General features: G+C 42.2%; 1 protein-coding gene across 2 annotated transcripts in view; it reads left to right on the top strand.

Moving 5' to 3' along the window:
• LOC140521498 (ATP-dependent RNA helicase DDX19B-like) overlaps nt 1-22309 on the top strand; it is a 38919-nt gene extending 16610 nt beyond the window's left edge. Inside the window, exons 2-12 of one of the 2 annotated variants that reach the window (XM_072636573.1) lie at nt 495-543; nt 2374-2424; nt 3003-3138; nt 7520-7612; nt 11930-12032; nt 12563-12677; nt 15148-15325; nt 17196-17433; nt 18029-18191; nt 18909-19100; nt 19487-22309. In XM_072636573.1, the coding sequence (XP_072492674.1) occupies nt 495-543; nt 2374-2424; nt 3003-3138; nt 7520-7612; nt 11930-12032; nt 12563-12677; nt 15148-15325; nt 17196-17433; nt 18029-18191; nt 18909-19100; nt 19487-19548 (1380 nt within the window). In that variant the 3' untranslated portion in view covers nt 19549-22309. The remainder of the gene's footprint in view (nt 1-494; nt 544-2373; nt 2425-3002; nt 3139-7519; nt 7613-11929; nt 12033-12562; nt 12678-15147; nt 15326-17195; nt 17434-18028; nt 18192-18908; nt 19101-19486) is intronic. The other variant, XM_072636574.1, reaches the window with a different exon arrangement.
• The last annotated feature ends 5281 nt before the right edge of the window (nt 22310-27590 follow it).

Raw genomic sequence — 27590 nt, forward strand, 5'->3', positions numbered from 1 at the left:
TGAAGGTGGCTTGTACCTATGTGATTTCACCACTGTTGTGGAAACTAATTGAGGTCTAGCTCAGCTTATGTATCTTTGAGTCTGTGAGATGCCTGAGGTGTCCAGAGGTTCTGTGATTTGACCTTGGTCACATGGCAAGATGTGGCAGAGGCAGGGCTTAAACTCAGGTTTTCTTGATGCCCCAGCCCAGCCTCTGTTGACTTAAAACTGCTAACTCACCCAAGAGGTGTAGCTGAGAAATAAAATCAACTAGGTTTATAAGTCACAAAGCAAAAATGGAAACAGGCACTCTGAACACACAAGGTAAAATCTGACCCATGAGTCAATCGTTCCTTGCCTCTAGACCCAAAGATATTGTTCTGTAGTCAGTGATTGAAGCAAGTATAAAATCTAAGAGAGATTATTCCTGCTTCTGGCTTCTCTGGGGAGGTTCTTAGGATTGAAAATCTCAGTTTGAGTAATTTGCTAACTTTTGCCTTTTATTCTCCACTTAGTTGAACAATTTGCATATCAAGGAAGAGAAAATCAAACCAGATGCCAACGGTGAGTAGTTAGTAACCTGTGAATAGTTAGTAACTGTGAGCCAGTATTAGTAACCATGAGCCAATGGAAAAGTCATTGTGTTTTCCTTGGAGATTTCTGCTTTGAATTTGTAACAGCCACAGTGTTGGGAACTTCTAGTTAGGAAACCCTCTATACAATTAATCAACCAACAAGTGCATGTCCTCACTCCTTCCTGGTTAACTCCAGGGCTCCCCATTCCCTGAGAGATAAATTATAAACCCCTCTGTTCACCCTTTAAAGCCCTTCATAAACTGGCCCCAACCTATTTCTAGCTTCATTGAACTTTACTCCCCTTTCCCACACTCCATCCAGCCAAACTGGCCACATGACACTCCATCTCCTGTCTTCCATGGTTGAACTGCACTGCCCTCTTGCCTCTACTTCTTAGAGTTCCTTTCTTCATGTTTCACTTCTCCATGAAGCCTTCTTCTTTCCTCAGCTACTACTTCTTTCCTTTTTCAACTCCTTTGTATTTAACTCCTTTGTATTTCCTCTCTATTTTATTCTGTTATTAGATTATGGACTTAAATCATATGACTTATCTTCCTTGTGAAGATAGAAGGATTTCCCTAGTATTGTTTCTTTTATTGCACTTGTCTTTCCATTTCGTGGCTCACATTAGGCTTAAATAAATGCTTATTGGTTGATTAAATGTAGATGGGCAACTCCTCTGGGATTTATTGTCTTAGAGGCTTGTCTAAGGTCCTGAGAGGTAAAGGGACTTACTAAGAATCACACAGAATGTGTATGTTAAGGGTGGAACTTGAACCCAGGTCTCCCTGACTCCATCTACTATGCCAAACACCCTCTCTATGAAGTTTCAAATGTATAGATAGGTAAGTAGTGATGGTCGGTTTCTCTCTCTCTCTCTCTCTCTCTCTCTTTCTCTTTCTCTTTCTCTCTGTCTCGATAGAGAGTGTTGTGTTCCTGTGTGTGACATATAGAAAGTTCAGGAGACATAATTTCTGGATAATTAATAATTTTATTAATTATTACTAGCACATAATTAAAGGAGTCAGTGGCACTTTCAATTGCCAAAGGCCTCTTGTGGAACCCACGCGATGCTTATATGCCCTTGGAAGAGTGGGTGTTTCTGAGTGTGGCAGTCAACTCTGATTGGTTAACAAGTAATGAGAAAAAATGAATATTATAATGAAATTCTAATGAGTCTGGGGGACATGACTTTGACCACACTCTCTCCTAGACCACTCCAACCTTGGGCAGTCTAGACAGAGGATGTATATACCCCAACCCAACTAGAGCATAATGGGCCAGAATTCACCTTAGATTAAATTCTTTGTAAAGTTCTCTAGTTGGGTCTCCCAGTCAGGATCAAAAGGCCTATATACCTTGGGGATTTGAGCAAGCTCATCATCCATCATCAGTGTCCTTCAGTTCAATGTAATTCAGTAATTGATTATTAATATAAGAGAAATAATCATCTCTTTCCCTATGTCTAGTTATGGAAGCTTTCTTAGACTGTGGATGTTTCAGCTCCTCATTTATTTAATAGTGTTAGGAAAGGCTGGTATTAGGTTTGAGGAACAAAACCCTCAATTGTATGGTCAAATTTCTGCTCCATGTGCTAATACCTTATGTTTATGACCACATGAATTAGTGGTAGCTATCTTTTACTACTGGTGTTAAATTTATAATGATTCTTTTCATTTGGGATGGCTAAAATAGCCCAAGTGTGGCTAGCAAAGGGTCTACTCCATTGGATAACTCTGAAATGAAATCTGTTGTAGTGTTTAAATGACCAGATCTGGTACAGCCCATTGAATAAAAGCAGTTGTCTTTTTGATACAGGTGTCGTCAAAACTGATGAGAATTCAGGGAAGACCGATGAAGAAGAGAAAGGTAACTTTGGTATTCTTACAGCAGAGATTCTGGGAATTAAGTTCGAAGAGAATCAGGGTGTTCCTTCAAAGCTGAGAACACCTCCTCTCTACAAGGCCCTGTGGAAAGGGACATGATGAGTAGAGTAATTCTTGCTCTGAAGGAACTTGTGTCATAGGTCTGGCAGCACAAAATCCTAAGGCCCTGAAATAGTTTGAATATGGAATCCATCTTCCTAGTAGACTTCCAAGTAATGGTTAGTCAGCTAATATTTATGGAGAGTCAGTGATGTGCACAGTGTGGCAGTGCCAGACAAAAGTTTTAAGATGTTAGCCCTGCCCATTAGTTTTTTGCACTTTTTGTGCAAAACTTGATCATTTTCATAGTTTGGTTTATAGACTGGAGTTTTGAGTGAGGCCAAAATGAGAAGTGAAAAATTTAACTCAGAGTAATGGGAGAAAAGGCCTAAGGAAGAGCTGTCAGTAGACCCCAGGACCAGAACTGGAGGGCTGGCCAGACAGTGACAGTGGGCTAGGTGGGTGGGTGGGCATCATCACTTGTAACCAGTTTGATTGGCTGGACCTCTATCCCACTTGCAGAGGACAGAGCTGCTCAGTCCTTGCTAAACAAGCTGATTAGAAGCAACCTCGTGGACAATACCAATCAAGTGGAGGTCCTCCAGCGGGATCCAAATTCCCCTCTCTATTCAGTGAAGTCTTTTGAAGAGCTTCGACTGTAAGTATCACTTGTCTTGTTCTCCCCATTCCCCACCCTGAGAACAACTTTGCATTCCAGAAGTTAGGGTGGGATTTTGATATAACAAGTGACGGACCTCTATTGGAAAGCTTTCAGTGCTATGGGAATGTAAATAGAAGGAGTTATCACATCAGAATTTGCTTTTTTCAGCCTAAAAGACTAGATTATTAAATGAAAATGACTAATAACTCCTTATTGGACTTAGGGATGTTTTAGTTGCTGTTACACATTCTGTTTCCTGAGCACGTACTCTCTTGATTTTTCCTCCTGCCTTTTGGCCTCTCCTCCTCAGTCTCCTTTACTAGATTGACATCTTGATCAAGTACGCTGAGAAGGTTCCCTCCTGGCCTTCAAGCTCTTCTTTCTCAAGTGCCCTAGTCAGTGTACATGAGCTTACAGATGATCTCTATGCTCGTGAGCCCTAGATACAGAGACCAGCTGCTTATGGTGTGTTTCCTACTGGATATCCTCTGACATCTTAGCCACGGCATGTCTAAAGCAGCTTTCCACTCTTTGTGTTGAGGGCACCTCCATCCTTGCAGCTTTGTGACTGTGCTGTCATTCCTGATTCATCCCTCTCTCATGCCGTGTCACTTGTTGGTTCTGACTGTTTCTATGTCCAGTCACACTCACACAGCTGTCCCTCTTGCAGTAGTAGCCTCCTTATCTGTTGGTCAGGGTCTCCAGTGTCTTCCTTACTCCACACCCCCCTCCATACAGCTGCCATTGGGCTTCCTGGCACCTTTAGAATAAACCACCTTGATTTGGCAAATGTGTCTCCTTTTCATGGGATCCTGTGATCCGATCAAATTGCCCTCTTTCTATCTCCTGTCCCTGTGCCTGGGCTCTCCCTCATCTCCACCAGAGTGTCTCCAGTTTTCTTTAAGATTCACCTCTCTGTGGAATCTTTTCTGCTTCTTCCCAAAATTATTTTGTGTTTCGTGTGTGTCGGTGTCGGTGTCTGTCTGTGTCTGTCTGTGTCTGTGTCTGTGTCTGTCTGGATTCTTTGGCTCCTTGAGAGCAAGGGCTGTTTGTGTCCTTATTGCCACACAGAGGCTGGGCCACATCAGGTGCATGGGCTGGCCATGCCCTGGTAGGTCTTATGTTAGCAGAGGACCATTCGAGAAGCAGCAGGCTGGCAGCTTAGGCCTGGATGCTCATTGCAGGCCAGGCAGACTTGCCTCTTTCTTAGTGCTGCCCATTCTTACCCAAGAGATACCTCCTAGGGATTCTCCCTCATCTCCTGGGAGACTGGTCAGACGTTTTTACTTTCCCCTTCTTGCAGGAAAACAAGCTCTTTCTCAGTAATATGACCCCTTTGTCCTTCTGGCCTTTACTGAGGAGGAGTTGCATGATGATCACTGGGTATTGTCTTGGCAGCACCCGGGAGAGAACAATGACAGTGGACCTACCCTTAGCCACTTCCCAGAAGCTGCCCCATTTCTAAGAAGTGCTTGACGTTTGTTGTTTTTTAATTGGCTAAGATTGTACTTGAGTCATCTTCCCCAGTGCTTCCATGAACAAGGAGCATGTCTGTAGAGACAAGGCAGACATAAAAATAATTACTGAACAAAGATAACATGCATAACTAACAATATCCTATTATTATGATGAAGTTCTCAACTGTGAGAGCAACAGGACATCCAAGCTGTGTGAGTCTGGATTAGTTGTGTATTACCCTCCAGACTGAAAGCAGTCTTTTTTCAAATCTCATTTAGAATTTTGTCTAGGTCTCCTTATTTCAATCCACTTGTATATCATGCTTATAGTAGTATCCATGTTTTGCCTTCCCTCCTCTATTAGATGGCAGATCTTTGAGAGTAGAGGCGGCTGTGATGTTTTCATCCATATAGCCTTCTAACACTTAGTACAGCCTTGCACAAAGCAAAGGAATGATGTGTCTTATGGAATTGAACTTGGTAGCCCTCTCCAGACCAGGCAAGTGGGGGCTTACCCTCAAGCTCTGCACACAGCCTCCCTTCATACTCTCACTGTAGCTCTGCTCAACTTCCCCCATTAGAATATAAACTCCTTGAGGGCAGGGGTTGTCTTGTTTGGTTGTATTTGTGTTCACAATCTGCCCACTTAGAGCTCCCCCTTTGGGCAAGGCCATAGTGCTGGGGCTGCCTGGACTGTACCTTGTTAATACTGCTTTTGTGGTTTGCTTTAAGAGCGTTTAAGTGGAGCTTAGTGGAACCTGATCAGGTTGCCAATAAAAAATTGACAGCCAAGATCAAAGAGTAGGTCTATTCGAGGTCTTTTTTTTCTTCTTTTTAACAGACTTTATCAAACACATTCCACTCTGTTCTTGTTTAAACCTCTTTTTTAAGTGGCTGCAGCAGCCAGCAGTCAGTTGCCTAGAGTCAAGCTTCTTAGATTTGTCTCTGTTTCACTACTGCTTTTCCAAAACTGGAGAAGAATTTGTCATTGATTATTCCACCTTTTTTATTTTTTAGAAGAATGAATTCTTTTATAATATTGACAGAAATTAGTGTCCTTGAAAGACAGATTCTTTTGTGGTTGACTAGTCAATAACTGAATGGATACAGAATTAAGCTTGGATTCAATAATGCACTTGGTTTGTTTTATATTTGGAATATATAATTTATTGTGTCAAGAGAAAGTGCTTAATCTGTGGGAGCACTCGGAGTGAGTCTTCATTGTAACTCCTCAGTGTATCCTTGGCAACAGGTTCAGAAAATGCAGTTTTGTGGCACTCTGCTTTCAGATGGAGGGCACTGAAAGGTCCGACTTGGAGAGGCTGGCAGGCAGAATGTGCTCTTAGAAAGCCTGTAAATTCCAAGCAAGATGTAGGGAGAAAAGTCTGTAGGGAAAAAAAATATACACTTCCTAAATGTGGATAATTTGGGTTAGTAAGTAGTTAAAGGGACTAACTAGCAACTAGCAGGACTAGCTAAAGGAGAGAGGCAAGTGATGGTGACTCTCACTGCCTTCTCTCTAGCCGTTCATTTCTTTTTCTTTTCCTTGACGTTTGGTGAATAGGAACTACCTGTTTGTGAAATCAAATGAAGATCAAATCAACATTTTTGCTACTGTGAAAGAAAACTGTGCTTTGCATTTTGGCCAGAATCTGTCCAAGACAGTTTATTAATCAGGCATTTCTGCTTTGAGAAAGGATTCGAGTTACTGCAGCCAATAAGAGTGCTCCCTTCCAAGCAACTACCAACATACATTTTATGGTGATTAGAAAACAGCAGAGTAGAACCACAGGTATACAATTTTAGTTTAGTGTTTTGCTAACACGCAATCAGAAAAAAATATTTTAACGAATCTGATTATTCTCTTGATTGTCAGTTAAGCTTAAACTTACGCTGTTTATTCAAGAGTATATTCAAGAGTTAAAATTCTTTTTTTTGATGCAACAAGTATTCTTGAACCATAAAATTAAATTAAATTTTATCATTGGAGATTAGAAAAACATAATGTAATAATTTTTTTTAAAGTATATAATGCAACTCCCACTTCATAGTCTTTGAGTTAGGAACTGAAAAAAGTGACCTTTAGGCTGTTGGAACTCAGGAAGAGATTTGACTACCTTCTCCTTCCCCAGTCCAATTCTGTATTGCAGTTCAAAGTGGGCAGAGGGCCTGTGGTAGCCGATAATGGCCACCCAAGGTCCTGCTGCCACCTTTACTCCCCTTTCAGTCTGATCAAAGGTGAACAAAGATATTCTTTAATAAAATTAAGCAAAGACATTTTCAATCTGTTTGGTCACCATAGGGAAGAATAAGACTTTTTCAGAGAATTAAGATCCCTCTTTGAAATTGTCTTCTCTTTAAGAAAGGGAGGCCTTTGATTCAGGTGTGAGACCTAGGCTTCAAACTAGATTATCGTCATTACATTATAATCTTTTACAACCCAACTTGGGCCTTAGTGTTGTATGCTTCCTTGTCTTGACCTACATCTGACTGTTTGTACTGAGAGTAAGCAAAGCTACGCTACTATTTTATAAAACTTAAATATTATTTTTATAGTGAGAAATAACTTCAGTTTGAATATTCGTTCTTTTTCAACTTCTTGCTTTGAATTACTTGATAATCATCACTCCTGTAATTTTCAAGAAAGACTTGACATCTAGCCCTGGCTAGATTTGTGGTCAATGGAAATTTATTTGTTGCCCTGAAAAAATGAGTTTTTCTGAATTTTCTAAGTTAAAGAAGCTATTGAAGGTTGAAATTGTGAGAAAAGGTGCTGATGTTAATGTTCTGGAGAAGTGTTTGGCTAAAGTACTAGACACTACTTCTTGCTGGATGGGAAGTAGACTGAATTAAAAGTGTTTAATTATCATTTACCTGCTGTGATTTGGGATAATGATTCATTTTCATTATATTCCTTCCAGGAAACCACAGCTTTTGCAAGGGGTCTATGCTATGGGCTTTAACCGGCCATCTAAGATACAAGAGAATGCGCTACCCATGATGCTTGCCGAACCGTATGTATCTAGACAGTTTAGTCCTTTCATGATGTAATTTTAATTGTTTCCAATTGCAGGCTATTTTCAGTAGTGTGTTTTAGCTAGTATAATTTTTAAGACCATAGATTAATATCATTATGAACGTTCCTCCAGTAAGAGGAACTTAACATATCTCTTTTATAAAGTATTGTTAGTGCATTATTAACCTGAAATATTTAACTTCTACTTTTGTAAGGACTAAAACTATTAATAAAACGAAGATATCTGTTATAGAAATATAGGGTAGCTGGAGCATGATATAGGAATCTGTGATACCTATGGTAGGGATGCAGATAATGGATAAGGAAGCAGAGTCTCTTAGAAAGTTTTAAAATGTAGAGAACTGAAATGATAGTCTAAGAAATTGCCAAAGAAAGTGTTTTTGAATTGGTAATAATAGACAGTTGGTAATAATAGGTACTAATATCAGTGATACTCAAGTAGAAACCAGCACTGGACAGGACCAGATGCCTGTGTTCTGTCACTGTTACGCTGGGGAAGAAAACCTAGGTATCCTGGAGAAATTCGGGAGCCCTGGAGCCTGGGCTGGCCTGAGTCACAGAGGATGGGGGACAAATGGGAGAAATGGTAAGCAGAAGCCATCACTGGCTAGATTATATGACTGGCAGAACTCAGTGTCCTTGACTGATGCAAGAGATGAGAGACAGAAAAATTCAAAAGGGGTCTTGAAAGAACAATTAGAACTCCTACTCCTAATTAGGTATTTGAAAGAATTTACCGTTCTCAAAGACAGACCCGTTGCCAACAAAATTAAGAACTCTTGGAGTAACATTGGTTAAATCACCAGATATTTCAGAAGTTTTCAGAGAAACAGAAAAAAGAGAAGAGGGAGGATGAAAGGGAGAGAGGAATAGGGCAGGGGAGTCCTAAGGTAGAGCTCCACACGAGTCTTATTGATAATGGGAAACTCCAGGTTAAAAAATCTTCATTGCTAGTAATAAAATGCAGAAGAATGTTCTTTAGAATAGGTTCATTGAGTTAATACTGGCTTAATCACAAGAGTAAAAGAAATCAAAATATGAAGAATAGACAAACTGGATAATTAAAAATGACAGCAAAGAATTGATTTTAAAACAAATCAGTATGCTATTTACAAGAAACACATTTAATCCCAAAATATTTAAGTGTATTTAAAAGAAGGGTGTTAAAATTTTAAAGTATCTTGGTTTGAAATACATACCCACCCAATAATTTTGTAGTGAAATGCATAAAGAAAATCTCAGTCTTGCAAGGAAAAAAATGGTTTCTTGCTATTTTCTAATCAAAAGTAGGAAGTGTAAACACCTTACTGTAATAACATGATACCTTCAACAAAAAAGATGAGTGAGAAAGAATATGTTACAGAGGTGAGCAAAGTATTACAACAAGAACCAAAAGACATGGAAAGAAATGACTTGACAAAAGAGAAATTGTAAATAGAGTAACGTTCCGTAAGAATAAACCATTTGGAGACAACATACAGAGTATTAAGGTTACAACTGATGTAGTGCCATAAAGCAGATTTAAAGCACAATTGTGAATGTGGGTAAGTCAACAACACTTGGTAGCTGATTGTTCATGGTCATGGTTGTTGTCCTTTGTCTTTGAAGAGGACCAAAATGACATCACCATTGTAAAGTGAAATTTCACTGTATCTGACTGTGACTGATCAGACCAATATGAGTGTGGAATGCTCTTCTACAGGCTGGACATGGGTAGTCTGTGTGAATATTTGGAGTGGATATTCCAAATTTGCTCATCTTGCATTTACTTTGTGCTGTCTCAGTTCTGCTTTGCTCAAAGAGCACAACACTTTTTCTCATGTGGGCACATGCTGAGTAGTCCTGTGCCAGTGTCTTCCATGTTGCACAGTCAAATCCAAAGTTCTTGAGAGTGTCCTTGTATTGTTTCTTCTGGCCACCATGTGATTGCCTGCCCCATGCAAGTTCTGCATGAAATAGTCTTTTTTGAAGGCAGATGAAGCAGGTAATGTGGAGTACTTAGAGCTTGGTTAGACACTAAAGACGCCAAGGCCATCCACTGCATCCTGAGCCATTGCCAGCTGTCTTGACTCTGTCCTGCCACTGGAGTATGATGACTCAGGAGGAGAGAGTGAGGCTGATGACTTCTTGCAACTCTGCCTCACTTAAATTGAATTTACTCATGAATCAAAAGACATCACATCACCCATTATTATGCCTCAAAGTCCTGTGGCGACAGGCAAGTGATGAAGCAGCAGGTGCGGATGTAGTGGGAGCTGTAGTCACAGCCCTGCATGCACAGGCGGCCCAGGCCATAGGGTCGTTTCTCACTGAAGCAGCAGTGGGACTCAGTAGCCCCCTAGGTGTCTGAGCAGCCTTTTAAGGATTGCACTGCTTACCTTCTGTTTGAGGAAGAGGGCTAGAAAAGGTGCCCTAAACATTTCCTGTTTCCCCAACCCTGGCCTGATTACCACGGCAGGTGGGGAATCCCACTATGCAGTCAAAACACAAAAAAAAATGTACGAAAGCATCTGCAGATGATTCCGCTCACCATCAGCGCATGAAACGTGAGCACACTAATAGACAACACAAAATCCAGTAGACCTGAAAGAAGAACTGCTCTTATTGCAAGAAAACTCAACAGGTGTCGCATCCAAATAGCAGCCCTGAGTGAAACAAGGTTGGCAAATGAAAGCCAGCTTACTGAAGTTGAAAGTGGATACACCTTTTTCTGGAGTGGGCACAGTGAAGGGGAGTACCATGAAGCTGGTGTGAGTTTTGCAATCAAAACTAATCTAGTCAGCAAGCTGCGTGCCTGCCAAAAGGAGTGAATGACAGGCTCATGACAATGCAATTGCCAGTCACAGGAAAATGCCATGCCACCATCATCAGTGCCTATGTTCCCATCATGACAAACTCTGAAGTCAAAGAAAAATTTTACAAAGACCTAGAGAACCATATCATCAGTGTGCCAAAAGAGGACAAGCTTATAATTCTGGGTGACTTTGATGCTAGAGTAGGCTCAGACTACCTGACTTGGCAGGGAGTTGTAGGGAGGAATGGAGTTGGAAGCAGCAACAGCAATGGTCATTTACTGCTGAAGACTTGTGCATCACATGACCTCATCACCAACACTGTCTTCTGTTTACCTAAACTCAGTAAAGCTTCATGGGTGCACCCTCGCAGCAAACACTGGCATCTAATAGATTATGTGATTGTAAAGAGAAGAGACAGACAGGATGTGAGAGTGACAAAGGCAATGTGTGGTGCAGAGTACTGGACTGATCATAGACTTATCCTTTCCAGGCTAAATGATTAGATGTTAGGGTGAAGGAGAAGGAATCAGGGGTGACTCCAGAATAGCAAGCTTGGATCATTTAATGGATATCAAACAAAGGTCTGATTGAGCTCCAGAGTTAATAAGGAGCTGATACATGTCTATAAGATTAATAGGTTTTCCCCAGAGGAATAATTTTCTAGGATTGTGAACAGGTGATTTTTGAAGCAAGAAATACAAAGTGAAATATTCAGATTTTCAGAGAAATACAAAATCAAAGCAATCTTAAGATGTCACTTCTCCCCACCAAAATGATCTTTCCCTCACCCTGAATAAAAAAAAAGTTTAAAAAATCATGGCCTGTCGATAGATAGGGCTTCTGATACATTGTTGGTGTGATTATAGAGGGACGTAAAGATTTTGGAAAATAATTTTGCAGTATATACAGTAAGAAATCCAAAGGTACTCACACTTCTTGTCCTGACAATTATATTACTAGGGCTTTAATTATTAAAAAAAAGGCCTAGCTATGCAAAAATAATTAAAACAAACAACTGGCAAACAACGTTTATGCCAACAGTTGGAAAATAACTCAGTGAATTATGGCTAATTGAAGGGATAAAATGTTGTAGCACTAGGTTGACATGAAATGATACAAAGTAAATCAACAGACCCAGAATTGTAGAGAGGATCATAGACTTTGTGCTTAAAAAGGAAGCCAAAGGTAATAGAACTTGAGACAGACTTGGAAAGGGACATAGAACCTAGCTATTTTTCTTTGTTGTCTATTAATTTATTTGTTACAACTTTGTTGAATCTAATATTCTTTATTAGAAATGGCTTTATGTAAGATTTTATTTTTCATTTTCTCTATTTGATTATCTGTGTTTATAAGAAAAAACTAAAAAAAAGAAAGAAATGTAGTTTGGTTACAGAGTTGGTATTTAAATTCATCTTCACATCAATCCTTGAACTTAGGCTGTTAGGTGTTTTAAAAACAAAATTGATTTTTGAGATTCCTGCTCTGTCATGATGCAGCCCACAGAACCTGATAGCCCAGTCTCAGTCTGGTACTGGTAAAACAGCTGCCTTCGTCCTGGCTATGCTCAGCCAAGTGGAACCATTGAACAAATACCCCCAGGTAAGGGTTTAGTGGGGTTCTCTGACCAAAGCACTGTTGGAGAGCCTTGGAGGGAGGGGGCAACTTCGGAGTAGAATCTCAAGCCCTTCCTTTGTTCAAGCAGATTTGAGCAATTCTTTGTCCCTGAGCTTTGATTATACTAGAAAAACCAAATCTATATCTACATCTGTGTCTATCTGTCTAAAAAGAGCTGTCCCACCAGCAGTGATAAGCTGCCCTGTGAATGTTTGCCCAAGTCAGGCTGTCTGTGCAGAAGTAGCATAATGCTGGGGTTGCCAGCTTACTATGGTACAGCCAAAAAGAGGTGTATTGTAATCAAAAGATGGGGGTAGGAGGGGGTTTGTCCCTTGCCCTTCATTGCATTTGTGGTTGGGGTTAAGGCGAAGTAAAAATCCCTCTGTCTCTGTCTGCCCCAGCTCCCGAAAATAAGTCTTTGAGTCTTGTGTTGTAGTAAACAGCAGAAGACTTCTCTACTCAAAGGCTCTGCTAAAATACTCCAAGTGTCTTAGCCTGTACCTTTTGGTTTGCAGTGTTTGTGCCTCTCACCCACTTATGAGCTGGCTCTTCAGACAGGAAAGGTTATTGAACAGATGGGCAAATTTTATCCAGAACTTAAGCTGGCTTATGCTGTCCGAGGCAACAAGTGTGAGTATCATTTTTAAAGGTTACTCGAAATAACAGGGGATGGAGGGGTACAAATGCTGATGAAATTCAAAGAACATTTGAGACCCACAAATGTCAGCCTTGAGAAGACACTGTTGGCTTGAAGTGACTTGCACTTTGGATGAAAGAAATCAAATGCCACGAAATCCTTTGGGAGGGACTTCTAAAATGTTCAAGGTGTGGTCTGTAACTGAAGTGTTCCTTTTTCAGTAGAGCAGGAATTGACCTAAAGCCAGACCAAGAATCCTGCTAGTTTTTATTTCTTTTGGGCAGGGTATATTCGAACATTCTATGGTTAGAGATGGGTACACCCAGGGTCATCCAAAAACTATTTTTTGAAAAAGGTTGGGGAATCCTGAATTAACCCTCTCCTCAGTTTAACAGCTGCATAAAGTAATTCTTTGGCTCATTGGCCTACGAAGTATAATCAAACTACAGTTGTCTTCTTCAAAAAGAATCTGGGTTGAACTGATCAGGAAATTTTCTTTGAGCAAGTTAGAAGTGGAACTAGTTCCAGAAGGTTGGGTAGGATTTGCCTGGGCAGGCGGGAGGGAGAAGGGCATTCTAGACCAAAGAAATGGCATTGACAGAATCACAGAGGCAGGAAGGAACAAGTGTCGTGATGGAGAATAGTAAAGAGACTGATCTGATTAGGTGGAGCACACCTAGAACTAGTGTAGTACACATGTAGTTGTTGCGGATGCCTGTTTCATTTTTCTTTTTAATTTTTTTTTTTTGCCATCTTAAAATTTTACCTACATGCCAGAGAGGTAGATGACATAGTGGGTAAAGAGCCAGTCTCCAAACCAGGACTGTGTGACCCTGGAGAGGTCATTTAACGTGCATTGGGAGAAGTTTTCTCACCTGAAGTTCCATATCCTAGTGAGGTCACCAAGCATAAGCTGATTGTGTTACACCCCCCCTCCTCCCCCGTTCAGTGAAGTCCACAGAGACCAATTGTACATTTCCATGTTTGCCATTTAAAGCTTTTTTTCTAGTTTGGCCATTCTTCCCTTGCATTCTGCATACCAAATACCACCCTGCCTGGTTGGCTTTTCCTCAAACACCACCCTCCTGACATCCCTCCTGACACCTCTCTTCCTTCTAATCTCTACCTTAGAGAACCCAAATTACTTTCAAGGCTTAGCTTTGGGCTCATCTTCCCAAAGCCTTTCTGTATCCCCCAGCTGCTCCTACCCTGTCTCCTAAAGCTACTTTCTATTGTTCATCTTTTCTCCTCCATTAGAACATCAGCTCCTTAAGGGCAGGGAATGTGTCACCAGTCAACACATCAATCATGCTTAATGGTGTATGGGAAAATCCACACAATTCACACCTCTAAAAAGGAGAGAGAGAGAGAGATGCATTTCTTACAGCCAAGCTTGGACATGATAATTAGATTTTAAATTTCATTTAGATTTTTTGTTTGCATTGAGGTGGTCATTTTGTGTATTGTTTTCTGTTTCTGCTTTATTATACTTCTGGATTCTTTTGCAGTTTTCATTGTTTCTTGTGATCCATTACATGTGGTCACATTCTTGCAGATGTCAGGCCCTGTGTTGAGCTCTGGGAACATAAACATAAGCAAAAGATCCTACCTTCACAGAGCTTTTGTTGTAGTGGGGAAAGCCAGGCCACAGATGGGAGCTGAACACCTAGGAGGGGGTGGCAGGGGGATGATGGTACCTGGCCTGGGGTCATGGTTTTGGAGTCCCACAGGAACAGAGCTGGCAGCAGAATCATGGATGGGAGCTAGCCTGAGCTGGCTGAGAAGGCCCCAGGCCTGAGTAAAGGTCCAACATGAGATAGGAGCAGAGGCCAGAGTGTCGCACAGGTCTAGGAAGGGCTTTCTTTTCAGTTCTATGTATCTGGATGCATATGGAACCTTTGGCTTTTGAACTCCTTGGAGCGTTGGCCTAGCAGATGAGCTCTGAGCCATTTTAGTCACTGTTTTTCCTCAAGTAGCATAATTCCAAATTGCTTTTCAGAATGGCTGAACCTACTAAAAATTTTTCCGTATTGAACTGACAGTTTGACAAGTAATATGAAAAGATGAGTCTGAAAGCAGTGGGCCAGCTGGATTGGAGACATTAAATGCTGCCTCTATTGGAGTTATCCAGATGTGAAGTAGCTCGAGCCTTAGCTAGGATAGTAGTGGTGGAAAAAAAGGGTGAGGAGAGAGCAGAGAGCCTGTGGAGGCTGGCTCAAGAGAGTAAAGGAGAACTCATAGGACCTCAGTTTTGCCTCTTGTGTGTCTGTCTTTAAATGCCACCTTGCAAATCCAGCCTTCCCATTAACGAGTGTCCCATTTTCTTTATGGCATTGTGGGAATATTTGTGGGGCCACATGATCACTCTGTGGGACTTGTGAAAGGGAAAAAGCTTGTGAAAAACTCAGAAACTGTTTGATGACCAAAAGTAATCTCATGGGGAACTTGTTTTTGCTTCAACAGTAGAAAGAGGTCAGAAGATCAGTGAGCAGATTGTCATTGGTACCCCTGGCACTGTTCTGGATTGGTGCTCCAAGCTGAAGTTCATCGACCCCAAAAAGATCAAGGTGTTTGTCCTGGATGAAGCTGACGTGATGATAGCTACTCAAGGCCATCAGGATCAGAGCATTCGCATCCAGAGGTATGAGGTGCTGTTGGGAATAGGGGGAGGAAACTAGCTCTGCTTCAAAGCTGCATTCTCTCCCCTGGGACCTGGACACTGTGAAGCATTTGCTAAACCAAGACAATGGTCAGTTACTGAGAGAGGCCAGAGAAGTTCTGGGTTTAGCATTGCAGATTGTATTCCTTGGGCATATTTTAGTTGTATCTCTGTGGAAGACAGTGACAGAATGAGTGAGACTCTTCACCCCATCTTAATCTTTATGGTGATAGCTTTAGGACTGCTGCCAAAGTGGAAGGATTGATTATAAATGTAGGGATTCGTTTATTCTCTCTGTCTCACAATTAGTTTCCATTTGAACTTTAGCATTTCACTTGTGTGATTATTTGTCCCCTAGCCCTTCCTAGCGTCCTAGTCCCCTGCAGCTGACAAGGCTGCCTACTTTGTCAGCCCCTCCCCTCCCTGCTAACTGTTCTGGAGCATGAGCCATAGCAGGAAGAAGAGAAGAATCCTGGGGTTGGTGCTTGGGCAAGGAAAGGCCAAAGGGTCCTGCTGGCAGCAGCTTGACCATGCCCTGAAGAAAGAGTGGGGGGAGGCTCTTTGTGTTCCCTTGAAGGCAGTCTGCCATCTTCTTGTGTTTAATGTGAGAATAAGATTAGTTCTGGCTTGACCACTACCAGTTGGATTATGTTGGATAATAACAAATGCTCTGGGCTCATTTCTTCATTGATAAAAGGAAAGGACATAACTTAGGATCCATAACTTGGATCCTGTGTGCTGAGCACTGTGGCTACCAGCTGCCATCTCCAGCCTGCCAGAGATTATCCACAGTAATGCTTTCTATGGAGGGAAAATAAACTAGGCTTGTACCACACTTCATTTTTTTCTCTCAACTTTTGTTTTTCTGCTACCGTCATTTCTAAAATACCATCCCCATAACAACACGTGTGTGTGTGTGTGTGTGTGTGTCTGTGTGTGTGTGTGTGTGTGTGTCTGTGTGTGTCTGGTGACCCACACCCTGAACTCTCTGTGACAGTGAGTTATTGTGGATAATTTGCACTTGATGACTTATTGCAGTTTATATTCATTGTAGACGTTGTTCTTCTGGTTTTGTTTTCTTCATTTTCCATAAGTTTACACAGGTATTCACACATTTCTTTGAAGTCTTGGTGTGTCATTATTCTTTGTATTCCATTATATACACAGAACACAATTTCTTTAGCCATCCTTCCATGAATATCCAGTTTTGTTTGCAGTTTTTATTTTTTCTATGACCTCTTTGGGAAATATGCCTGGCAGTCCTGGGTCAAAGGATATGAACAATGTAGTGACTTTTATCATATAATTCCATATGGTTTTCCAGAGTGATTAGAACAATTCTCAGCTCCACCAACAATGTATTGATCTTAAATCTTCCACTGAAGAATTCCATCTTTTATTATCTTTTTCAGTTTGATAGGTATAAAGTCTGTTAATTCATTTGATCTTCACCACCTCCTCATGAACAAAGTAGAGACTGAATTATTTTTGCCCTTTTATAGATAAGGGAACCCAGATAGAAATTAAGTGACTTGTCCAAACTCACGCACCTAACTAATCATTGTTAAATCTGGGATTGGGATTCTGATTTTCTTGACTCTCTAGTTCAGTATTTTCTGTGTCTTGAGAGTTAAATGTTGCTTAGGAATTTTCCTTTTGGCCAGCAGCCAGAAAATAAAAATAGCAACCCTCTTAGGTACCTTATACTATGCTTCCTCTAATTCTGTCCTGTCCTGGGCTTCAAGATATAGGCTGAGAAATAAGAAATACGTCAGTGAAGTAGGGCCACTCACTGACCTGCGAAGGTGATGTGTTCAGCATGCTGATGAGTGCGTGTGGGCTTGCCTTCTAGGATGCTCCCAAAGGATTGCCAGATGCTGCTTTTCTCTGCTACCTTTGAAGATTCCGTGTGGAGGTTTGCTCAGAAGGTTGTCCCAGACCCAAACATTATCAAACTGAAGCGAGAAGAGGAAACGTTAGATACCATTAAGCAGTATTACGTTCTGTGCAACAACCGGGATGAGAAGTTCCAGGCCCTTTGTAATCTCTATGGGGCCATCACCATTGCCCAAGCCATGATCTTCTGTCATGTGAGTAGCATTCAATAGGACACAGGCATAACACCAAATAGGAAGAAATTATGTCCCCTCCCTTTTCAACCAGGAGTTCATTGTAGTTACTAAGCAAGTGTTGCTGATGAAGGCAGGAAGAAAGGGAAGTTTCAGGAGCCCTCACCCTTCCCCAGGGATATCATTGACTTGGAAAGGGGGATATATTTTGGGCAGAAGCAAGAAAAATGGAACTTGACTCGTCTTCATTATTAATAGTACTTAGATTAGCGTTATTTACAAAAGCCTCTTACTTTAATGACATCTTTATCTCTTTGATATGGTTGTTCCATTCAGCATGCATCAACACCTGTTTAGGCTTCACAGTTCTTGTTTGGGTTTCCTATCGATCCACCAAAGAGGATCCCCCCAGTGCACTGGAGGCCTTTTCTAGGTCTTTTAGTGTGTCTGTGGGGAAAAGGTCCTGAATGTCCCAGTGATAAAATTTTTGAAACATCTTGAAAGACTTCAGAGACTTGACTCTCAGTTCTTAAATTCAAGGAAGAAATCTTCATTGAACTTAATGATTGAAACCACATTCTAGTATCTTCATTTTATCAAATTCTTTTCACTCCAGACCCGCAAAACAGCTGGTTGGCTGGCAGCTGAACTATCCAAGGAAGGTCACCAGGTGGCTCTCCTGAGTGGTGAGATGATGGTGGAACAGAGAGCTGCTGTGATTGAGCGTTTCCGAGAGGGCAAGGAGAAAGTGTTGGTGACTACCAATGTGTGTGCTCGAGGTAAGGAGAAACTGCCCCACGTGGCAGCCTGGGAGCTTAGGAAAGAACAGGAGGGAGACTGTGTTACCCTTTGTAGCAAGGGCAGTTTTGGTTCTCCCAGAGCCTCAATGAGCAGGTCCCTCTGCTTTTGCAGAAACAGTCTTCTGGAGACTGAATTGCCCTCCATGGCAATGCTGAGCATGTATGTGGTCATTCCCCCCCAAGCTCCAAACATGACATCTGAGCCTTCAGGTGGTTTCCATGGTGGTTTGTCTGGGGTCAGCAGCTAGAAGTTCCTGTGGGAAATTTCTGCTCTTGATGTTGTGGAGATTTCCTGATCTTAAGCTGTAGGAAAAGAGAACTTCCTTAGCTCCTGATCCAGGGTTCTGGCTCCCAGGTTTTCCTCCTTGCCTCTTATCTTGTTACTGGCTTGCTTAAATAGCTCCAGTATTGACTGTGGCAAACTGATAGCATGAGGCAGTTGGAGATGGAACTCCCACTTCTCTAGACCATCCTCCAGGTGGGTTTGGGAGAAATCTTGGAGTCCTTCAAACCAGAGAATCTTTTTGGGTGGATCTGATCCTTTTGGTAATGTCCCTTCAGGTTGTACTGTTTTATACCCCTAGGGCCTTCATCTTGTTTTGTGGGTCCTAGCTGCTGGTGCTAGACTCTCCCAGATAAGACTGTGGGTGTCATGTGCTTTCTTGTCTGCTTTTGCTGTCTGTTCCTGTCTCGTAGGAATTGATGTTGAACAGGTGTCTGTGGTTATCAACTTTGACCTGCCAGTGGACAAGGATGGGAATCCAGACAATGAGACATACCTTCATCGAATTGGTCGCACAGGGCGCTTTGGCAAGCGAGGCCTGGCTGTGAACATGGTGGACAGCAAGCACAGCATGAACATTCTCAACAGAATCCAAGAACATTTCAGTGAGTGTCCCAGAGCATCTGCCCTGTGTGGCCCATGGGCTGCTAAGTGGGCAAGCTCTTGGAGCTCTTGGGCAAAGGCCTGGGTCTCTCATCTGCCAATGCCCCTCCTTGTTGTTACAGAAGTAGGGATGGGAGGAACGGGCAGGGTCCACTCTTTTGTCCTGGGACCAAAGCCCTCACATGAGAATGTCTGGGTTGTCATGTGGTGCTAGGTGCTATGCTCAATTAAGGTAAGGTTTCATCAGTCAGATGAGGAAGGAGGATCTTTGTTAGTCATCACATATTTCTTTTAGGTAAAGCTGAGGTTGGTAGGTTGTCCTCACGTTGCACCAAATAGTCTTTCCAAGGTGGCCGTATTTTGATTGTCTGTTTTAATTTCTTTGCAGATAAGAAGATAGAGAGATTGGACACTGATGATCTGGATGAGATAGAGAAAATAGCCAACTGAAAGCCTTGGCTAGAGTTGACCTACACCCTCTGGATGTGCGTCTCCAGCTCCATTTGGACTGTTTGTTTTTTAAATTGGCACAATTCTCAGCCAGTCACCAAAAAAGACTAAGGCGGGAATACATAGAAATTACCTACCTCATTTCAAATTATGTTTGGACTTAACAAAAAAAAAATGTGCAAATAATGGGGGGAGGTAGAAAGAGAAAAAAATGTTTACACAAGCTTTTATGATTAGGTGTAAATGGACAGAAATTACCTTTTAAACAAATCTATTTTAAAGACAAACAAAAAAAAAAAGCCAATGTGTTCCCATCTTAAGACTCTACTTAAGGAACTGTCACATCTATGGATAATTTGGCTTCCAGTATCCACAGTGGTAGCATCTGGTTCTGTTCTCTATCCCACAGTGAGACAACGCTATCCTAGCTTGGCAACCAGTCTGCAACAAACTGCCAAGGGGGCAGAATGAGATTACAGTTGATAGGAAAGGCAGAGCCAAGAGGGCCCTCCTGGGCAGCTTCAAAGCCAAAAAGGATTGGAGAGAAACCCTCAGCTGGGGATGGAGCATCTCTTTTCTCCCTGCTACCCACAGCATGAAGAAATTGTTTTGGCAATGAAAAGGACTCAGCAGATCAGTTAAAGGAACTAAACCTCAGGAGGCTACAATGTGCCAGTATCAATTCAGTAATGTTATCATGAAATCATAGTGACCCTACTGCAGTGCTAGGTCAGTTACGCTGTGTGGTCCCCAAAATGCTGAGGACCTAAAGGAAATGCCACATGAAGCTGGGGACAAATGATCTGAGGACTGGGGCTCTCCACAGGAAGCACTCTAGGCAGCAGGTCTCTGCCTCTGTGACTTGGAAGAGAGGAGTCCCTAGAAGAAGGATATGTAAGGAGGAGACCATCTCCACCGCAGCAGCTTTGAGAGCTACTTGCCTTCTTTGTCCTGGCAAGGTCGCCCAATTCTGCCAGTGAAAATCATGTCAGCTATGGGACGTCCCTTTGGGCCTCTAATATTTGTACTGAAGAAAGGTTTCTACCAACTGTAGAAATAGTAGTGGGTGGGCCAGCAAGGACAGCAGGGGTCACTCAGATCTCCACTTTCTTCACCAGCCCTCTGTGTCTCCTGGCTATAGGGTGGATGGTGGGGTTCCATATTCCACAGCCACACCCAGCTGCTAAAAGAACAACCAGTTGGTCCATTTAGATAGTCCTGTGGGAAAAAGCAACCACTGCCTCCTCCCCTGTCTTTGGTTTCTTTTGCCGGTGTGGGACGTGGGCTAGTAGAATGTCCAGAGCTCTTATGAGTGTTGATGGGATCCATGTTTGAAGTTTTGGGTAATAGACCTACCTATTCTCAAACCTCTTTGTGTAGGAGCCAAATGGATTCTCCTGTGGGTTTTTTCCTCAGTGTCAGCTCCTTGCATTCTGCTCCCTAGTGCTTTGCTGGAGAGCAGAAGGCTAGAAGGGGAGTGGGAGATTCCTGAAGTTTTGGACCTCTGGAATCTGCCTCTGGCATCACCCCAACATTGGGGGTAGATTGTGACCTCTGGACACAGACTGCAAAGTCTTAGTTCTGATCCGTTTAGTTCCCCTTGCTGAATGTTTTTGGAATTTCTGCTTCCTTTGGTTTCCTTCTTGCCTCTTACCCTCTAACCCCTCTCCACCCTAGGAAATCTCATGACTGTCTTGACTTTTTCCTCTTGATGGGTGGAATTGAGCTAGGGATTATGTTGCTCTTTTACAGAGATAGGGAAGCAGAAGAGCTGTTCACCTATTTTGACTTCAATATTATCTGGGAGAAGGGAGAAATTTGGGCTAACTACCCTTTGACTGAAAGGGTCTGTTTCTCCTGTAGATTTCAGAATTGAGCAAGAAAACAGGAAACCATTTTAAAAGGAAACAATGAAGGCTGCTGGTCTCTGCCTTTAGAAAAGGTCAGATAAGAATGGGAAGCCCCTGATGGCCCAATCTCTGGCTTTATTTGGATATTGTTTTTGTCATGGCAGTGTTTCCCTAATCTCTAAAAAGAAATCCTATCAGAACAACATCACTTCAGATAGTGTCTGTACTGCTGGAAAATACGATTTCCAGAAGTGTGGATGCATCCTCCTTTCGTTTTTTCCCCTTGAGTCAGCTCCTTGTTTTTTCCCCTTCATGTCTTTGCTAGAGATTGGTGTTGGGGAAGAGGAGTCATGAACCATCTCTGCTTTTGGGAAAGACTATGGCATAAGGCAGTGTGCAGCCTTGATGCTTCCTTAGGTTATTTCCTGGCCACTGACAGGGAGAAGAGACTTTGGTGTCTCCTAGCCCATTGAACTGAGTTGGAAGAGTTGGTTTCTATTTGGCAGGCATCATAAGCCCTTTTAGCAGACTGGCTGAGCTGTGTTGGGTATTCTAACAAGATAAAAGATCCTGTTGTCATTGATAACTTGAGGGTCACATATTGATTATACGGTTAAGAAATGCTTCATTGTAGATCTCCTTTCCACTTATGTGAATAGATTTTAACCAGTTGTGAAAATCTTGTCACTAAATTATTTGTGATCTAGTTTTTAATAGTGAAACTATGAATTAGTAATAATGGAGTGTTTTGATCACTTTCCATGGGCCTGCTACTGTTCATGTTGTTTGGGGAACTAGGGGTGGGATGCAAAAGGACATTTGCTGTCACTCAAGCCTTGAGGATCTTGTTGAAAAGACAATCCTGGCATTCATGAAACAACCAGACCAAGAAAATTTTTCTTTGAGTGTTCTCTCTTCTCTTTGTGTCCTTTCTCCTGGCCTGTGCGTCCTCTGGCCAAAATCTTCCACATTCTGACCTGTGTCTCACACCTCATGTTTCTGGAGGTGCTTAACTATTCTCAAATGACCATTCCTGGATGCATCCTGACATCCTATTGTTTCCAAGTCCAGGTACTAGGCATTGAGGCAAATAATAAATAAGACAAGATTAGCTTATGACCTTGTAGAAGATACAGAGTAGACCAGTTACCGTTTTGGTCACAGTGTTGACTGTATTCCCAAAGTGAAGTTGAATAGGATCGTAGCATTTGCATCATGAGATCTCCTTGTAGATCACTTAGAACAGCACCCTTATTTTACAGATGAGGAAGCTCAAGACCATAGAGAGGAATTGGCATGGCTGTGGTCACACACACACACACACACACACACACACACACACACACACACGAAATGGAATTGGTGTTTCTTTGGAAATATGTATGTATATATATGTGCAATGGGTTGGGGGAGCGGGGGAGGAGGAGAGCTGATAATAGGCTATTCAGGATTTCAATTCGTATGTAAAAAACGTGGCTGATATTTGGACCAGTATTCTATAATTAAATGGAATATAAATGAATAAGAAGAAAGCAAAGCACTTACAAGAGTGTATTGCTTTAGCCATGGCATTTAGGCTATATTGTGTTAATTGTGTTGTTTAAAGTATAACCTACCAAGAGAGAATGCATTGAGGGTGGAGAAGAACTGACTTCAGAATGCCCAGCCTCATTGGAAGGTATGGACAAATGCTCAAGGGGACCTGGGAATGGAGATCTCTTCAAGGTGAAGTGGCTGGGTCAGCTTAGTAAATTGGTTCAACTTAGAATTGCGTGTAAAAAAAAAAAAAAGTGATGGGGTGGGGATATCTATTCCCTTCTCCCAAATGAAGTTGACCACTCCCTCCTTACAGTTTTTAGCACTAGACCTCTCCTTTGCCCTTGATGAGAACATAGTATTTATTGGATTCAAGTGATAGCTTACCTTGGGCCAGTCATATAATCTCTGGGATTGTTTCCTCATTCAGATTAAGGATTGCATTATATAATCTCCCGAGTCCTCTTCTAGCTTTAAATTCTTGACCCATTTTGCCTACTGTTATTGGAATATGTTTTATTTGTCTCACGTTATAAAGCTTGTGAGGGTAGAGATTGGGATATTTGTCTTTATCCCCAATACCTAATAACTTAAAACATTTCTAAAAATGAACACGTATGCTATATGACAGGGAAGACACCAGCCTGAATGCAAACTCCAGTGTTTTAGGGCCTGAAGGATGACTAAGGGTGGGTCAATTGTTGGAACACATTGAATTGGCTTTCAGTGCCGATAAATAAAAATAAACAAAAGTAAATATTTAATAAAAGGAGTCTGGGGTATATAAATGGTTGACATAAAAATATTGGAACAGTCGATCGTGGAAACAGACTGAAGGCAAGGAGACAAATTGGAAGAGTAAAGGAGGTTATATGAAGGAGGGTAATGCTCCTCCTCAAGCCCTAAGGGGATTAGGATCTAAGCTCCAGTCTTGTTGGTGAGAGCGGAGAGGAGGGTCCATTTTAGAGGAGCATTGCTGAAGAAATTACCTGAGAATTTTGTTTTTTACCCTAGGGATTCCTTCTGTAGGGGCCAGGTTAGATAGGTTTCCCAAGAGCTCATAAATATTTAGCAGAGCAAACATAACATGAAGGACTTTGGGTTGTTAAAAGACAGTTTAGATCCTAAGATTCCCTCAGTAGTTCCCATAAAATGGACGTCCTACTGAATCTCGAACATCATCTTCCCCTGATCTTCAGCTTTGACAACTCACAATGTGTAGAATATCTTGGTTTATTTGGGTATATCCAGACAAGGGGAAGAGAGGTAAAATGAAGACATGAAAGCAGGAGTCTAGGGACCCATCCAGGACCTTTAAGAGGTAAGTAGGTAGGGTGAATGCCTTGTATCTTTTTGAGAAAATAATATCTTACTTGACAGTCCTTATCACATTAAGACATGGACAGTTGAAAAGAAATACTGAGGCAGGCATAAGGATGGGGATCCACGTGGAGAGAGATGCACATATTAAGCCTGAAGACTGGAGCAGGGGAGCTATTTAAATGTCTCTTGCTTCTGGATATAGGATTTTGGGTTGTAGGGAATTGCCTGTGGAAGGTCTTGGTGGATGCTATTGACAACTGCCTCCTCATCTGTTTTGGTTTAAGAGGTAACGAGAAGGGATTCTCTAGGTTCACCTTGGTGGGAGGTATTCTCAGCTGATTCTTCATGGTCCATGGTAGTTAAACAGGGAAGAGTAGAAGTGATTTACTGGGGATGATATGGAGGAGGGGTGGGGTGGGATGCTCTCAACTGTCTATTCATGGTCCATGATGGTCAAAGGAAGAACAATTGAATTTATCCCCTGGGGATGATGTTGATGTTCTCAGCTATCTCTTCATTATTAATGATGATCAAAGAGGGAACAGCTTTCAAGGGCATGGTGTTGGGAGAGGTTCTATGCTACCTCTTCATTGCCTGATGATGAAAGAGGGAACAGTGGAAGGATCCCCTGGAGATGAAATTCGGGGGGTGTTCTCAGCCATCAATTTGTTATATTAGTAAAAGGGGTAAAGGTGAAAGGATCCCCTGGGAATGATCTTGGGGGATGGTTCTCTGCTGTCTTTTCATTGCCCATATTGGTGAAGTCTATTCTAGCACAAGGAATTTTCTGGTGTTAATACTGGAGGATATTCTTACCTGTCTTTTGCTGAGTGTCAGGAAGGGGTGTTACCTGGCACGGGATGATTTGGAGTTGGTGAGTTATATTCCTGGGTGATGTGATTGGGACCCTGAAGGATGTTCTCTCAGGTTATGCCTTTTGTGAATATGATAATGGTACTTGAGGTTTGTGGAATACCTTTGGGATTTTTCTTGGGAGGTGTTTTCAGCTACCTTCTAATTCTTCATGTTGGTAAAAGGGACAACAGTGGACTCAGTGCTCTGGTATTGATCTTGGGGAGTGGTCTTAGCTCTTTTCATCAGTGTTATGTTAAGAGCATTAATAGTAGAAGAGATCTAGACTGATAATGGGGACTGTTCTCATCTGTCTCTAAATGCTGGCTTTAGGGAAATTATTGGCTGGTATGGAATGATCTGTGAGATGTTCTCTTGGGTCAGGTGATTTGAGAGATAAGAGGCCTTGGGATCCAGGGGGATCTCTTGGTATGAACCCTTTGGGATGTTCTCCTATGCTTCCTGTTTGGGATGTAGTGGATACCAGGTGATGACCTGAGGTAGATCTTAGGTGCGTGGGGCAAGTTATGCTATGTCATGTTGTTAGGGACATTAAAATAGTTTGAGGTCCATAGGATCTCCTTTCATAAACCGTGAGGGATGTTCTTGTGGGTCACATAGTTTGTGATATGGATAACTGGACATGAGATTCATGGGATCTCTTGAGGTGGACCTTGAGAGGTGTTCTCCTGTGTCTCTTGATTCAAGATGTAGGGAAGAGGCGCTAGCTGCCATGGTATGACCTGGGGTGGACTTTGGGGAGATGTTGCCATCTGTTGTGTAGTTTGGGATGTAAAAAGGGTTTGGGGTCCATGGGATTGCCTGTGATGGCTCCTGAGGAAATGAAAGTGACAAGTAAAGAGATAAAAATGAAGGAAGGTTTGTTCTTAGCATCTCCCTATGTCCCCCTGTCCATGACCTATCTCCCCAGGTTAGGCTTCACATGGACCCCAGGCTTTGGGACTTGGAGGAGGCTCTTGCTAGCTGAGTGCTCTGCTTACTCTGTTCATGCCGGTAGGTGGGCTGGATCACTGCTCATCAGTGGCAGGGATTACATCTTCTCTTCTCCTCTGGCCTTCTGGCCTTGGGAAGGTGAAGCTGAGGTAAAAGAACTGTTTGAGATTCAAAGAATCTAGACTATCCAAGCACAGGGAGTACCACCTGAAGATTCTGCAGGAGAATCTGGTGTTGCTGCTCTAATCTCTTGCTCCTCGGGAGCTGAACAATTCATTTTGTGAAGTACATCTGTCATTTTTCTGGTGATCCTGGAGGGAAAAGAAGACATTTCTATGGTACTTTCCCATTTGAAGTTCTCTTGGCTCACATCCACCATGTGGGAGAGGAAGGTTAGCCCATTTCTGTATGGGGACACAGCCTTGACTTAATCATGTGACATGACTGAGATCACACAGCAACTCAGGGTGACAGCTTGGACTTGCGCCTCAGGTTTCCCTCTCCGTTACGGTCTGATCCCCATCCCTGCATACTTACTAGTGAAGGATAAAGGGAGGGAAAGTCTCCTAAGCATGTCCTTTTTTACTCTTATTCTTAGGCCTTGGATCCAAACCTCAGATAGTGTTCTGAGAATGAGTTAGAAAGGACCACGTGGTTCAGTCCAACCTCTTCTTGAATAAGAATGCCCAACGACACACCAGGTTCAAAATGTCTTTTCTCAGACTTTGCCCATAGCTTTCCCTCAAGGGGGAACCCCACTTCCTGGCTTCCTTCCCTATCATGATTGGATGCCTTTCAATGTGAGGAAGTTTTTCCTTATATCAAAACTTACTGTGCCACTTTGCCACTATGAATCTTTGTTCCCAGGTCTGCTCTCTGGGGACAAGCAGACATCAATTTCCTTTTCCAGGTCACAAACTCCTGAATACTTGAAGATAACTATATCTGCCCCACTTCATCTTCTATAGATATAGATAATCCACCCCACTTCATCTTCTATAGATATAACTGTATCCACCCCACTATATCTACTATAGATATAACTGTATCCATCTCACTATATCTTCACTTCTCCAAGGCAAAAAATCTACTCTTTAACTGTCATGACAAGAGCTTGAGGTGGTTGCTTTTGTTGGTTGCCCTTCTCTGGATACTGTAAATTATCAATGCCCTGTGGTACCTAGCACCGAACATAATACTGTGTATGTGTTCTGGCCAGGGATGGCCCATGAGGATTGGCTGTGGTGCCCTTTTTCTCTCTAAAGAATACAGATGGAGAGGGCTCTAAGGGTCCATCTGAGGCAAGCTTGCCTCCAGTCCCATTTGTGGAGGAGGAAACAGGCTTACAGAAGGTCAGGGTCATTGCTAAGATCCTATAGGTAATAAGCATCAAAGTATAAGAACTCAGGTCCTTGGCCTCCAAATCTAGAGACATTTCCCCAGGCTCCCTAGCACCCAAAAGCAGCTCTCTCTTCATGGTGTGAGATGCTCTAAGGGGCAACAGTTTATGAAGTCTTCTCAGGTCAA

This window comes from Notamacropus eugenii, chromosome 1, assembly GCF_028372415.1.
Source record: "Notamacropus eugenii isolate mMacEug1 chromosome 1, mMacEug1.pri_v2, whole genome shotgun sequence".
NCBI classification, from domain to species: Eukaryota; Metazoa; Chordata; class Mammalia; order Diprotodontia; family Macropodidae; genus Notamacropus; species Notamacropus eugenii.